The following is a 16,202-nucleotide window of genomic DNA, read 5'->3' as shown; positions in this document are numbered from 1 at the left end:
GGCCCAGGGGGTTGGGCCGCGTACACTGAAACAAAAAGTCGCTTGGATCTAGAAGCCAGACTCTTCATAACATTGACAAGAAAAAATACTCTTGATTCAGACGGATTTTTCCTTGAATCGAAGAGCCAAGCTTCTTGATTTAAGCGGATTTCCTTTCGATTCAAACAAAACTCAGATTGAACCAAGAGTACTTTTTCTTGTCAATGTTTTTAAGAGTCTGGACTCAGGATCCAAGCTACTTTTTTCCGATGTAGCGGCCAGGGGGCGGAGACTTCTAGTATTAAATACGTATTCATATACGTATCTGATACAATATAAAATAAAACAGAAGGAGCAAGTTGATGTCATATTTTTATACTGTATTTTTGGAAGTTATGCATATTTTTTATTTATATATACAGGATGTACCAAAAGTCCGTCCCACCCCTGCTAACTTTTGAACGAATTGAGCTGGGGTAATGAAACTTTGGGAATGTTCCTATCTCAAAGGGGACCATCTTTCGAGGGGCCAAATTTTCGTCCCCCCTCAGGGGGGCGCGGGGGGCCCGAACTTTTTTCTTCAAAGGGCAACCCCTATCTTGTGATACATCATTCGAAAGAGCATAAAAAACTAAGAATTTTGGGGCAAACCGCAAATCAATATCTTAATTTTTGACCGAGTTATGATAGGTCAAAGGTCAAATTTGACCTATTTTCAAAAAATCATAACTCCGGTTCAAATTATCGTAAAGAAAAAAATTAAACGGGAAAATTTACCAAATTGTGTCCGCTTGTAAGTAAAAATTGCAGAAATCGCTTCGCTTTAATTTTAAGGGGGGGCTCGGACCCCCAAATACGTCAATTCAAAGGTCATTCAATTTTCCCGCGAAATAAGCCAATTTCCCCTAGATTTGCCTCCACATTATCTCAGTAAGGTCAAAATCAGTTCAACATTACGTTGGCAAGTCTCCAAATTTCGGGAAAAGTTAAAAAAAAACGAAATTTAAGGCGATTAAATTTGACCGTTTAAATTTCGTTTTTTTTAAACTTATCCCCAAATTTGGGGACTTGCCAACGTAATGTTGAACTAATTTTGACCTTACTGAGATAATGTTGAGGCAAATCTAGGGGAAATTGCCTTTTTTCGCGGGAAAATTGAATGACCTTTGAATTGACGTATTTGGGGGTCCGAGCCTCCCCTTAAAATTAAAGCGAAGCGATTTCTGCAATTTTTACTTAAAAGCGGACACAATTTGGTAAATTTTCCCGTTTTATGTTTTTCTTTACGATAATTTGGACCGGATGATTTATGATTTTTTGAAAATAGGTCAAATTTGACCTTTGACCTATCATAACTCGGTCAAAAATTAAGATATTGATTTGCGGTTTGCCCCAAAATTCTTAGTTTTTTATGCTCTTTCGAATGATATATCACAAGATAGGGGTTGCCCTTTGAAAAGGAAGTTGGGGGGACAAAAATGTTGACCCCCCCCCCCCCCTAGAAGATGGTCTCCTTTAAGATAGAAACATTCCCAAAGTTTCGTTTTTCTATCTCTAACCGTTCGAATGTTACGAGGGGGGGGGGGGAGGTTACGGACTTTTGGGACACCCTGTATATATAAATTTGGATAGGTATTTTTGCTCTATCATAATTTGAATTTTATATGGTATTTTGGCTAGCAGGGAACCCTGGTAAAATGGCAAATGCTCAAATCAGTAGCACTTGCCTTTGGAACAGACCTAAACACTGATGTCAGTGCTGGTGGGCGCTGATCTGTTACGTCAGTATTAGGTCTGTTCCAAAGGCAAAAGCCTCTGATGTAAGTAGCACTGACCTACGTGCCTCGGACGTAAGCGGAGTGGAAACTCCCAGAAATACTGTAACGGCAAAATTTTAATTAATTACCGCTACACCAGGTACGTAAATTCACTATTTGACGACCAGGGAGGGCTGCTGTATGTTTCCAATCACAAGTAATTGTCACAATCTTCAGTGGACACCGCTCGTTCCCATGCGGTCTCCAATCTAAGTACTTACTACTCCCGATGTAGCCTAACTTCGGTGATCGATCTAACGACTGAGCCACTACACTACATGCGTGTGCAAGTGGCAGGGGCGTAATAATGCCATTTCAGAGCCTCGGGCCCCCATTGGAGTAATTATGCCAGAAAATGATGATTTTGTCTTTTTTAAATCCGATATTTAATTTTTTTAATATTCTTTTTTAATCAATCAACACGTAGGTAAAGTTTTATGCGTAATGTTTCTTTTAAATTAAATAAAAAATGGACCGCATTAAAATTCAAAATAATAGCTAGGGATGTAAAAAAAAATTAAAGTTGAAATGATACAAAAATTATAAATTAGCAGGTACAAAAATTGAAAGTACGGAGTAAAAGAAGTTGGAAAAGAATTTTAAAAAATTAGGAATATTTAAAAAAAACTTAAGACTAAAACATTTCAAAAAGAGTTAAAACTGAAAAAAATTAAAGCCAAATTAAAAAAAATTAAAAAAAATCTCTGAAGTTGAAAAAATATTAATACGTAAATAAATACATCTAAATACATAGAGCGGTGATAATATTTTTACGGATCTCATTTTTTTGTGTGTTTTAATTATTTAAGTGCCATCATAAACGAAGAAGGTAAAACAAATAATTATTCAAGAGTGTGGCTACCTAAACAAGTTTTCCTTCCCTTTTAGAAAATCCCCCTCCTAAAAAATATGCCTTTCTGTAAGATAAAGTTTGTGGTCCCCATATCCCGAGGAAATATTCCCCCACGAAAATGAAATAGGCTGGGGGAAGGGGGAGCCATTTCTACTCTTTGAGAGTGAGTACGGTTCGATCAAGACTGATATCAGAGACTTACCCTCTGAACCTAGTCCTAACCTTAGTCCCGCTTACCTCAGAGATATCTCTGAGGTAAGTGGTGCTTCGCTTAGGTAAGCCTTTCTCCCGACTTCAGTGCCTCTTACCTCAGTAAACCGAACACATACGTAAGTCCGTCTCATGACCCCAACTGTCCCTTACCTCAGTGAATGATCTCTAACCTAAGTGATTCCTATCAAGTCGGTGCCTCTTCTCAGTGCTGACTTCTTGGGTAAGTGCTTTAACACTTACGTCAGAGGAAACTGAACTAACCTCAGAGCAAATCGCACTGACCTCAATGGAAAATTCACTGACCTAACACTTGCCATTTTTACGAGGGAAGTCCTAGGCTCCTCGGGACCTCATGTTTTCCTCGTCTAATTCACGTTTCCCCCTGATTCCAGCAAAAGTTGCCGAACATTTCCGTAGGTAGTTCAGGAGAATAAGTTTGGAGAATTCACCCGTTCCTCGCATGGTCGCGATGAGTTTTAGAGAAATTCACTTGTTTCGTTTGATCTAGGACTTGGACTATTTTGTTCCTATATCCATATGCTTGGTCTTACAAACCGTTAGTTGTTTGACCAATACTCTTGACCAAAGATTTGTCAGCAAAACGGGCGCGTTTTGTTGATGAATTTGTTGATGCACCAGTTTCATTTTTTCAAATGCTGCAAGTTATATGAATTGTGTGAGTCATCCTTCCTTTTTGAAAATATCTAATCATTTATGCCAAAGAGAGTGGAATTGACCTTTTATGTTTGAGTTCGAAAATTATCAGTTCCTGATATCAAGAAACCATTTCAATCCTGAAAGGTTGAGTAGGTACCTACTAGGTATCCCTAGTAAAAATAAGCCATACAAATTACCTATAGCCCGGCCATAGGAAAAATCCTATGGTAAATTGAAACATGGCCTTTTGGCGATAGGAATTTTCTATAGCCGGCGATTGAGAATTCCTATGGCTGGCTGTAGGAATTCTCAATCGCCGGCTATAGAAAATTTAGGGGTTCGCAGCCAGGGGATGGTGGAAAAGGGTTAATTGTGGAAATAAATTTTGAAACCATGAAAAATAAGAATAATGAAACTACTGGGACGTAATTTACCCGATTTTGAAGATTAGAAATTTTTACCTACCTTAGGGATTGAACCCGGGACCTGCCTAACACAAACCGAAGACCCTACCTATTAAGCTATACCAGATGCTGCCTTTATGTGACGCAAAACCGATAGTTAACGACGATTTGAACGGGAAACTAGGATATTTTCAATCTGCCTGGATTTGTCCGTGTATTTATTTTACTTTTTACTTTACTATATTTTTTAAATTTATTTTATCGTTTTACTTGATTTATTTCCTTGCTGACTCTATTTTTTTCTTCACTCTATTTTATTTTTTCAAGTACTTCATTTTTTTCTTAAATTATTTACTTCTTATTCCCTTATTTTGTTTTATTTTTTACTGTAATTTATTTTAATACTTCATCATGTTTACTTTTTAAATTCATTCTATTCTTTAACCTCATTTAGTTTCTTCCCTGATACTTTATTTTTTCTTCACCTCATTTTTTTACTTCATCTCCTTGCTCCCTCTAATTTTTTACTTCAATTTAGTCTTTGACTTCATTTTATCATATATTTAATTTACTTTATTTGATTTCTCTTCTGTTGTCTCTGTAATTCTATTATTTCTGCTACTCTATTATTTCCACTATTCTATTCTATTATTTACTTATTACTTATTTTTATTTTTTCTCTTTAAATTTTTCATTTTCATCGTTGGATTGGTAGGCCTAAAGGGAAGAAGAGACAGTATATAGCGCTAGTGCGAGAGAGAGATAGCCTAGGTGCGCGTGACTTAGGGCCCAACTGAAGCTCCGGTGCGGAGTGCTTTGCGCACTCATGCAACACATCTCAGCACCTATGCGCTCAATCTCACTCCCCTGTTCATTCTTAATCCGGATTTTCCGTTGGACGGAATCAACGATTTTTAACAGTGTATATGGCCGATTCAAATAAAAAAAAATCAAAATCAAATCAAATTTTGGAAAAGTAAGAATTATTGAGAAAAAATTGAAGAAAAATATTTTTAGAAAAGAAACCAGGATAGATTCACTGGCGCTTATGATGATTTTCGAAAAAAATTACTTTTTTAATTGCCCCTCGTGCACACGCGTATTTCCAATCGCCGGATACTGAACGTTCTGTTGCCGGCTACAGATGGCTGTTTTGGCAGCGGATGGTTATTGCCGTTATCCACAAGTGGCCAGCTATTGAATGTCCTATCGCTGGCTATTCACGGCTAACGCCGGCTGCAGAACGTTCTATCGCGGCCATTCGTGGCTATCGCTGGCTGTAGAACTTTCTATCGCCGGCTGTAGAACTTTCTCTCGCCAGCCATTCGTGGCTATAGCCGGCGATTGAACGTTCTATCGCTGGCCATTCGTGGCTATAACCGGCGATTGAACGTTCTATCGCCGGCCATTCGTGGCTATAGCCGGCGGTTGAACGTTCCATCGCCGGCCATTCGTGGCTATAGCCGGCGATTGAGCCTTCTTTCGCCGGCCATTCGTGGCGATAGAGCTTTTTATCGCCGGCCATAAGGGCGATAAGAAAATCCTATCGCCAGCTATAAAAGCTATAGAAAATCCTACAGCCGGCCATAAGATTTCTCTATCGCCTTTATGGCTTATTTTTACCAGGGATGTACCTAAGCTTGTTATCACTAATCATCAATCGGTAATGATTATCGACTAAATCATTTTGATGGCACGGATAAAAGAGTTTTTCTTCAGCTCTTTATGAAGCATGAGTCAGAAAACCATATTATTTTTCAAGCGCTCCCATAGTAAGTTAATGGATGGATAGAGTTTTTATGCAATTACCTGTCAGTGAAAGGCATTTCTTCGCCAAACTTTCAGCCATACATGACCATTTACTTTTCTCCCCACCGAGGCCACTTATCAGATCTTCAGCACGTTGAAGCTTGGTTCTACACGAATCTAAGTTTGCTTGTAGGTTGTGTAAGGCCAATTTCTTTGTTTCTAATTTCTTAACCAACTCCTTTAATTCATTTTCCGCAGCTTCTACTTTACTTTGTTTCTCTTTCAAAACACCAATGGCATGGTTTAATTTTGCTTCTGCCTCTGCTAGCTCTTGTTGTTTGGGAGCAACGATGGTAGAAACATCATTGTACTTAATTACTGCAACAACCCATCGGCACAAACCTAAAGAGGAAAACGGCCACTTTGAAAAACAGAAGTTTGATGTATTTAAATAGGGTTAATTAATTTAAATAGTTTGCAAGGTTTTCAAAAATAATGGTTCACTTCAATCATTCGTCACTGAGGTTTAATATCAAAGGGAATAAGTTAAATATAAAACTTCATAAAGGCCCATTGAGTACAACGCGACGAAAATATTGAACTAAGTGTGTAATATTGTGCGATGAAATTGCATTTTTCATACCATGAAAATGCAACATTTCTTCATCATTTGGCCAGTAAAGGTTTCACAAGTATATTCTCCGTTGTTTTCACGAAGTCTTCATCCTTACTGCAACCGAATTTGACATTGTAAAGACACGCGTGTCTTTACAATAAGGTTTCCGAGCTTCCGCAGATCTGTCTAAAGAAGTATAAGCTATCTGCAGCGGTCTTTCAACTTGATGTGATGAGGAAAATTATGACTTGGCGTTTACGGTAAAAAATAAACATCTTACAGACCAATTTCAATGATGTTGTCGGCTATTAAAAGGTGAGTACTCACTATCTTCTAAATGAGCCTGTTTTATTTTCTCTGATGTAGTGTCCAAATTCCAAAATTGAAAGATATTTCTTCAAAAATCTCCTCTCGCATTGACTGTGATAAATTAAAGCTATGATAAAAATATGTTAGGTACCTACGTATGTTCGTAAATTTCAGATACTTCTTATCTCGGGGTAAAAAATCTATATTTTGATGCTTGTCAAATTCGGTTGTAGTAGGAATGAAGACTTCGTGAAAACAACGGAGAATATACTTGTGAAACCTTTACTGGCCAAATGATGAAAAAATGTTGCATTTTCATGGTATGAAAATTGCAATTTCATCGCACAATATTACACACTTAGTTCAATATTTTCGTTACGTTGCACTCAATGGGCCTTTATGAAGTTTTATATTTAAAGAAATATTCGGTCTTTTTATTTCCTCCTAATCTGTCCCCATCAACATTTCCTTTGAATCTTATTCCCCTAATAATCACTCATCATCATGATATTGAAAAATTATTTTGCAAGTACGCACGTAAAAAGGCCAAAAAGTCATGCAAATTGAACGAATTTCGGGCAAAGTATAAGCTTTGCCCATAGACAGGGCCGGGTAGAAGCTAAAAGGCCCGGGCAGCTGGAAGTCGGAAGGGTCCGCAGGGCCAAAAGGTGACGGCCCCCACGGGGGGGGGGACTCTTCCCATCGGAGGGGGGTCCGCGGGGGCCTCCCCCGGAAAATTTTGAAAAAATTGACCTGTAAATGCTCTTTTTTACACCACTTTTTTCATATTGTACGCTTCAGGGAGCGCTAATTTTCAAGTCCTCAAATGTGCAGGATACGACCCTTTTATACATTTTATGTTATTTTTTAAGCAAAACAATTAAGTCGAGGCCGTGAAATATCTCAAATTTTTCAAAATTTCTTGAAACATTTCATGAAATTTTCTGATTTTACTATCATTTAAATTTTGCAACCGTAGATGCGGACGGGGGTGTTACCCCCCCCCCCCCCCCCCTGAAAGAAGGAGACCCGAGACCCTCCGAAACTGTTAAATATTGAATTCCAAAAAAATAGAACTTTAGAGCCATTTAGACCAATACGTATTTTTTAGAGAATATCTTACAAACTAACTAATTTAGTCTAAAACTATTTTCGCAAACAAACATACCCGGAAATATCACAAAATGTAAGAGAAGACGCAATTAGTTCGCAAATATATTAGCGCATAAAGGGCCCTTAGGTCAAAATATAAATCAGTTAATTTTTAAGAGAAACAAGTGATTTCAAGTGCATATAGGAGACATAACTTATCATTTTCAAAATAACTAGCTTCGTTTTGATTTTTTTTTTCTTTTCTTTTTTCATAACAAGAACTCGTTAGAATCGCGAAAGTCTTCTTTGTCAGAACAAGCAAAAATAAATTGAAATTTTCAAAATTTTGACTGAAGAGTCAAATTGCACGAATCTGTTTGCCCGATTCTGGTAGTGACTACAGCGGTTTTGCAATTTAATTTCTGACCCCTGGGCCCCTCTTTCGGGGCCTCTTACATAATTCCTTTAAGCAGAAAAATAATCTTTGCTGAGGGAGGAACTAAGCTGGGCCCCTTGAAAGCCGGGTTTCCTCAAATTGCCGGCCCGATTCCCATTACAAAAAAAAAAAAAAAAAAAAAAAAAAAAAAAAAAAAAAAAAAACGGCGTCAGGGGCCCGCAAAGCTCGGGGCCCGGCTCTATCCGGCCCTGCCATAGATGAGTGAAAGGGCACAAGAAAATAATTAAAAGATCACAATCATTCTTGTTCAATGAAACAGGCAAAATCAAGGTCTATGAGCCAGCAAAATTTTCAGACTCCCTCCTTGACATTGTCAGGTTTTTTTTTACTCCTTACCTACAAACTTTGCAACCTAAAATGAGTGAAATGGGAACATGAAATAATATTTGACGCTCAAGTAGCATTTTGCAACAAAAAATTTGCCACATGATCCCAAGCATATTGCGTACTTTATTGCAATTTTTCTGTAACTGTTGAAATTCACGCAATTAATTACTAATAAATTTCGTGTGAAAAACATTGAATAAAAGGTGCGTATGAATTTTTTTAAAAATTGGACAGGAAAAGTGTTCTACTGAGACTCAGAGCCACTCATCATGTGCTTGTGACCACTAACTGGTGCAGGTTTTTCCATGATGTAAACGCTCGTTCCTAAGCGGTCTTCTATCTAGGTAAGTACATACTACGCCCACTGTCGATTAGCGTCGGTGTTCAGGCTGGCAAAAAAGTCACTGCACCAGTACACCACCCATTACACACGACTCAAATCAATGGATCGTCTGTAGGCATTGGTCGTGGGAAAGTGAAAGGTAAGCCAGGAAAAAAAAATCTGGGAAAGCTCAAGAAGGAATATAATCCCACTGAAACAGAAATGTTAGATCTTCTAAAGCAAAAGTTACAGGTACAAGAATCGAGGTTAAAGAGATAACAAAACAGTAACTCATGCCGGGACAAAATTGCTTAGGTATTCAAGAAGAGTCAGGGTGTATTTTACAGGTTTCTCCAACCAAAAGATGTAGACGCGGGAACCCTCTTCAAGATAGAACTAGAGAACGCTGAAAATCTTGACTTGTGGAAAATCAACTGCTTGCTCCACGCTGCAGCAGTCACAATCAGCGATGAGACGAACGGCCCAAAAGGAACTGAAATGAACAAGAAAGAAAGTAAGCCCTCATGACATAAAAGAATCGAGTTCAGAATTTAAGACCTGAAGAGGAACGTCTCAGTGCTAGCTAATTTCAAAATAACGAGCAAAAGAAAAGAACAGCAGACGACTCACAAAGTCCAATTAATCTTGGACAATATAAAAACACCCCGGAAGGAGAAGAAAACAGTATACAGGGTGTCCCAAAAATCCGTACCCCCCCCCCCCCCCACGTAACTTATGAACGGTTAGAGATAGAAAAACGAAACTTTGGGAACGTTTCTATCTTAAGGGGACCATCTTCTAGGCGTTCACAATTTTTGTTCCCCCCCTCAGGGGGGCGCGGGGGCCCCCAACTTTTTTTTTCAAATGGTAACCCCTATCTTGTGATACATCATTAGAAAGAGCATTAAAAACTAAGAATTTTGGCGCAAACCGCAAATCAATATCTTAATTTTTGACCGCGTTATGATAGGTTAAAGGTTAAATTTGACCTATTTTCAAAAAATCATATCTCCGGTTCAAATTATCGTAAAGAAAAAAATAAAACGGGAGAATTTACCAAATTGTAAGCACTTTTAAGTAAAAGCGCCAATTTCCCTTCCTTTTCCACAACATTATCTTCGTAAATTCAAAATTAGTTCAACATTGCGTTTTCAAGTCCCCAAATTTCGGGCAGAGTTCAAAAAACGAAATTTAAATGGTTGAATTGAATCACTTTAAACCTTTTTATAACTTTGCCCGAAATTTGGGGACTTGAAAACGCAATATGTTGACTAATTTTGAACTTACTAAGATAATGTTGAGGAAAAGTAAGGGGAATTGGTTCATTTTGCGAGAATATCGTATGACCTTTATGATGACGTATTTGGGGGTCCAAAACCCCCCTTAAAATTAGTTTGAAGTAATTTCTGTGATTTTTACTTAAAAGTGCTTACAATTCGGTAAAATTTCCCGTTTCATTTTTTTCTTTACGATAATTTGAACCGGAGTTATAATTTTTTGAAAATAGGTCAAATTTGACCTTTGACCTATCATAACTCAGTTAAAAATTAAGATATTGATTTGCGGTTTGCGCCAAAATTCTTAGTTTTTTATGCTCTTTCTAATGATGTATCACAAGATAGGGGTTACCATTTGAAAAAAAAGTTGGGGGCCCCCGCGCCCCCTCCTGAGGGGGGGACAAAAATTTTGAACCCCCTAGAAGATGGTTTCCTTTAAGATAGAAATGTTCCCAAAGTTTCGTTTTTCTATCTTTAACCGTTCAAAAGTTACGAGGGGGGTACGGACTTTTGAGACACCCTGTAGACATTGTAATGGAGCACTTAAGGCAACGCATCACTGTCTTTAGCCAAAGGATAAGAAGATACCTACCAGAAAAGATCAAATCAGTTCTTTCACAACAGAAGCTTCAAAAGCAACTGCAAAAGCTTCTACAGGAACATCAAAGGTGACTTCTCTGCCATCGGTGCAACCCTGCAGAAATAAGAGGTGAAAGAGTTCTGGAAAGGGATACACGAAGTACCTTCTCGGCACAACTCGGAAGCTGGATGGATCAAAGATTCAGAGGTCACGAACAACACAATGGAATGAACAGATCTCGAAGCAGGTAAACTGACAAGTACCATAAGAAACCTTGCAAACTGAAAAGCACCTGGTCCAGATAAGATACAAAGCTTTTATTGGTTCAAAAAATTCCTAGCATCCATGAGTACCAAACAGTCAAGTATAACAAACTACTTAACGGGAAAGAATTCCCACCTTGGTTAGCCAAAGGGGCTACATACCTGATTGCAGAAAATAGAGAAAATGTAAATCCCAAAATCTATAAGTAGGCCCATAACTTGCCTCAACATAATGTACAAAACCTACACAGCACTCGTGACCGGAAAAACCTACAAATATTTAGAAAGTGAAAAACCACTAACAATAGAGCAGAAAGGATGCCACAAAGGAGCTGAGGGCTGCCTAAACCAACTCTTAATATCGAAAACCATCATCGAAGATTGCAGGAAGAACAATAAGAACCCATCGATCGCATGGCTTGACTACCATAAAGCCTCCGACAGTACTGCCGTGATAGCGAAGAGAGCCGTAACTGCAAAAATGAAGTTCTGAGAAAACGGGCTCAGAAGCTTGTGACCGGAACATTTTATTGAAAGAAGCCTCCGTTTTTTGTCCAATTGCCACTATTCGTCCGGAAGAATCCTAGAAATCATTTGAGGGATTATAACTCGACCGATTTTATCTTAAAGTACATGAAAAAGGTAAAATTCAGTTTCGTGTTAGGTTAGGTATTGTTAGGCAAGACAGCCGTAAGTGCTATCTTTAGTGCTATCTTCCGTAAGTGCATGCTTTCCTGGTTGCGTTTTGGACGCACAACAAACACATTTTCGGGTTATAAACTGGCAGAAGAGGGCGGCACTTTACTGAAAAGCACTGTTTTTATTGGCTCTCATGCACCTACAGCTGTCTTGAAAAAAACTATAGTCATTTTTTGTGCACTTACGGCTTTCTCATACGTCTCGTTTTCATTAAATTAGGATAAATTTTGCTGTTTTCGCTATCTCGGTAATTTCATTTAAAAGAGTTTCAACGAATTTTGAAGAAAATTCGATTTCGAAAATTTTACACTTACGGCTCTCTTCGCTATCACGGCAGAGTAGGCTCCACAGCTGAATCACCCGTGCACTGGAACTCATGGGAGTGCACCCAAATATAGTAAACGCCTGTAAGAACATGATGGAACATTGGTCGACAGTCATCCAACTAGGAGGAAAAACAGATAAAATTACCACCTCTGAAATTAAAATCAAACGAGGAATCTACCAAGGGGGTGCGTTCTCCCCCCTTCTATTTCTGTGTTGGGTTGTATGTATAACCCTTCTCCATACGCTTAAACAACATGAACAATGGATATAACATCAAGGCAGGCCATAAACAACTGACGCCTCTTCTGTACATAGATGATCTGACACTGTTCAGCAGCAGCGACGAGAAACTGCAAAAACAACTTGAGACGGTAAAAGAGTTTAGTGACGACATAGGTATGCAATTTTGGCCTAGACAAGTGTGCCAAGGTAAACTTCGAGAAAAGGAAATACGTCTAAGATGTAAACATGGATAAAGACATCGACACTGGCATCCGAAGGTTAGTCCCGGGTGAATCATAAAAATATCTAGGAATGGAAGAAAGTACATATAGGCATCCAGCAAAATACAATAAAAGAAAAAGTAAAGAGAGAATATACAGGGTTATCCAAAAGTCACCTACCACCCCTGTAACTTTTTTCCTAATTGAGATAGAAGTTTGACACTTTGGGAATGTTCCTCGGTGTAAGGTAGCAACTTTTTGGTCCCTCCAAAATTTTGGGGGGCGGCAAGGGGGGTGGGGGCTAACTTTTTTTTTTCAAATGGCAACCCCCCTTTTGTGATACTTCATTCAAAAGATAATAAAAAAAGAAAATTTTTGGCGCAAACCGCAGGTCAAAATGTTGATTTTTGACAAAATGGCGGAAATTTGGCATCTCCGTTTTTTATCGGCGGATTGGTCTGAAACTCAGAATCCTAGGATTTTTCGGGACGAAAAAAACGATTCTGGCATTAGTTTTCCAGAAATGTCAGTCCTTTTCAAAATGGCGGCGGTTAAAATGGCGGCTTAGAGCTGGAAGTGGATATTTAGGCTGCTTATCGCCGGATTTGTATGAGACTTGGTACCCGGGGGTATTTCGGCACGAGAAGAACGAATCTTTCATTAGATTTTTGGAATTTTTAAAAGCTTTAAAATGGTGGCGAAAATTTGAATGGCGATGGTGGATGCGGATTTTCCGTTATTTTTCCGCCACCATTTTGACGACTTTCGGTGTTTCCAAAATCTAATGGAAGATTAATTTTTTCCAGCCAAAAACCACCAGAGTATTGACTTTCGTGAAAATCTATCGGTAAACAGCCTTGATATGGATTTTCCGTCATTTTCTGCCGCCATTTTAAAGTTTATAAAAATTCCAAAAATCCAATGAAAGATTCGTTCTTCTCGTGCCGAAATACCCCCGGATACCAAGTCTCATACAAATCCGGCGATAAGCAGCCTAAATATCCACTTCCCACTCTAAGCCGCCATTTTGAAAAGGACTGACATTTCTGGATAACAAATGCCAGAATCGTTTTTCTCGTCCCGAAAAACCCTAGATTTCTGAGTTTCAGACCAATCCACAGATAAAAAACGGAGATGCCAAATTTCCGCCATTTTGAACTTTGACCGGCTGCCATTTTGTCAAAAATCAACATTTTGACCTGCGGTTTGCGCCAAAAATTTCTTTTTTATTATCTTTTGAATGAGGTATCACAAAAGGGGGGTTGCCATTTGAAAAAAAAAGTTTCCCCCGCCCCCCTTGCCGCCCCCCAAAATTTTGGAGGGACCAAAAAGTTGCTACCTTAGACCGAGGAACATTCCCAAAGTTTCAAAACTCTATCTCAATTAGGAAAAAAGTTACAGGGGTGGTAGGTGACTTTTGGATAACCCTGTACACGACAGAGCAGTACTGAAGACAGAGCTAACGGCAAAAAGCAAGATAACTGCAATCGGAGCGCTAGCCGTACCTGTTCTGCAGTACGGATTTGCAATTCTGGATTGGAAAATGAAGGAAATAAAAGCTTTAGACATAAAATCGAGAAAGTACTTGACAATGTCCAAAATGCACCATCCATCCACAGATGTCAACAGGCATACGTGAGGAGAAAATTAGGAGGCCGAGGTTTGCGGCAAATAGAATCAATGTACAAATCTTCGATCATCAACGCAAAGTACTACCTCCAAGAATAAAAGAACGAAGACCCTTTTCTAAAGCCGTGTATGGCGTCAATCTTACCCTAAAGAAAGATCATATGGCGAAAGAAGCGAAAGTAGTTTTTTCCACTTTTCCAAGCGAACTACTCCCGCTAAGCACGAAAGAAATCTAAAAGTTGGAACTTTTCTACGATCTTAATGGAAAATTCTTCCGAAGCGTGCTCCTTGAGGATGCATTATGATAAAATAAAATGTAAGTTTCAATGTGGTACCTTCGGCGGCGATAGAAACGGACTTGACTTTATCAACATCAAATTCCTCGTGACTCAGAAATTTTTCTTTCAAAGTTTTCCCTGTTTTTGCAGTAATGCTGCTTTTATCATAATTAACTAAACCTTCCACAAACTTAGCGTCCCCCAAAAGGCGTTTGAAAGGTGCCCAAAAATCTTCTACCATTTTTCCTGAGCCTCCTGGATCAGGAATTCTGTCCGGTTTGATGTCCTGAAAAGTTTTAAAATACTTTAAGTAAATTATTTGATAAATAAATAAACACATTTAAATACTGGTGTAAGTTATTGAACCGAAGGGGTATTCCTGTCAAATCGGGTTTCCCATGTCCTACATCAAGTTAAATCTACTGTCTAGGAACCTCTTGTCAAGAATGAGTCAGTTGAGTCATTTTTTTTTTTTTATTGTGTCATTCGAAAGTAGTAAGTGACCGAAGCTTACAGTTTTTTTTTTCCTAATTTTTTTTTTGATGACTGCAAACGGGAGAAAAGTTTATTTGAAAGTGCCAAAAATTAGGGTGGCCTAAAACGGCGTTTAAACGTGGCGCTCTTAGGTTTCGCATGTATACGTCACGATCAATATGGCGGCGGAATGCGTAGTGGAAGAATACACGGCGGCGTCACGTTGGCGGTGGGTTTTTGTTGGTAAATTTGAGGTTATGTAGGTTACTTTGTTTGAGATTCATATTGATTGTTTTCAATTCTGAAAGGTTTTCAATCAGTATGCGATACAGATGTATGTAGGATATGAAACATTCACACAGAACTTACTTAACCTCAAACGAGAAATCGTGATGTCAACAACGGCGGCACGCGGTAGCAAGCAGGTCGCCTTCTGCGCCGCCATCTTCCTGTTCTGTGACGCGTAGATACGACGATTCACGGCGGTTGGTTCAAACATGTTTTCGAGGACCCCTAAAAAGGAAGCGTTATATCTCCACGGAGGCAATTTTTCGTGAAATTTTAACGTGCGCATCGTTCTTCTCGTACCGAAAACTGTAGCTTCGACTATTTGCAGGCAAATCCCTCCCGACCTTAACTGACTCGTGTATTCCATGAACAGTTCAAAGAGGCGCGAACGGTTGCGAAAGGTTCGCAAACCGAGTGCAGATAGTCAGGTCGGGCACATTGTCAATTCATACTTACGTATGAAAAATGGGAAAGCATAATGAGGACTTTTTTTAAAAAAAAAAAGAAAAAAAAAAAAAAAAAAAAAAAAGTTGTATTTTTGACAAAAATATAATTTTACTAAAATAAATTGGAATGGACCCAAGCGCCAAACAATTAGAGACAGCATCATTTCTTTCTTCTAAATTACTTGAGCAGAAGCTTAGTAGACAAAAAAGAAGAGCGGATTGAATATACTTCAGACAATCAAGGTTACTCTTCCAAAAAAAAGTGGCAAGGTGCCTAAACCGTTGAGGAAATGTATTATTCATTTCTTTCTACTTTCTATGTACCTGGTAATGCTTGGTGGAAGTTTCATGAAAGAAGATTCTATAACTATGCATGTGGTGCTCTTTTTCTTTTTTTTGGGAGGGAGGGGGTTATGAAATCAGCCATATGATAGGATAAAAATATGTGTTGTCACCAATTTATTGAGATAATTATCATTGCTCTCTTTAGTTACCAAGGCCTTCACGGAAAAAAATTAAATGTTGCTTTAGCATTTATAATGTTAAAAAAATGTGCGAGGAGATTCAAATGCTGTTTTTACATTAAAAAAATGCTAACTTAACTACGGTCACGGTTAAATGAACATATTAAAAAGTAAAGTTAGCAGTTTTTAATGTAAAATCAGCATTTGAAACATCTCGCACATTTTTCCAGGATTATAAA

The 16,202-nt window shown here is 38.5% G+C and overlaps 1 protein-coding gene across 1 annotated transcript in view; it reads right to left on the bottom strand.

The window, feature by feature from the left end:
• The window catches only part of Dhc36C (Dynein heavy chain at 36C), a 542,513-nt gene that overhangs the window by 113,936 nt on the left and 412,375 nt on the right, over positions 1-16,202 (bottom strand). Inside the window, exons 46-47 of the mRNA XM_072306421.1 lie at positions 14,349-14,577; positions 5,733-6,074 (exon numbers count right to left, since the gene is read on the bottom strand). Coding sequence (XP_072162522.1) covers positions 5,733-6,074; positions 14,349-14,577 — 571 coding nt within the window. The remainder of the gene's footprint in view (positions 1-5,732; positions 6,075-14,348; positions 14,578-16,202) is intronic.

This window comes from Bemisia tabaci, chromosome 1 (genome assembly GCF_918797505.1).
Source record: "Bemisia tabaci chromosome 1, PGI_BMITA_v3".
In the NCBI taxonomy this organism is placed as follows: Eukaryota; Metazoa; Arthropoda; class Insecta; order Hemiptera; family Aleyrodidae; genus Bemisia; species Bemisia tabaci.
The sequence above is the reverse complement of the archived record's forward strand: the minus strand, read 5'-3'. Positions and strand labels throughout refer to the sequence as shown.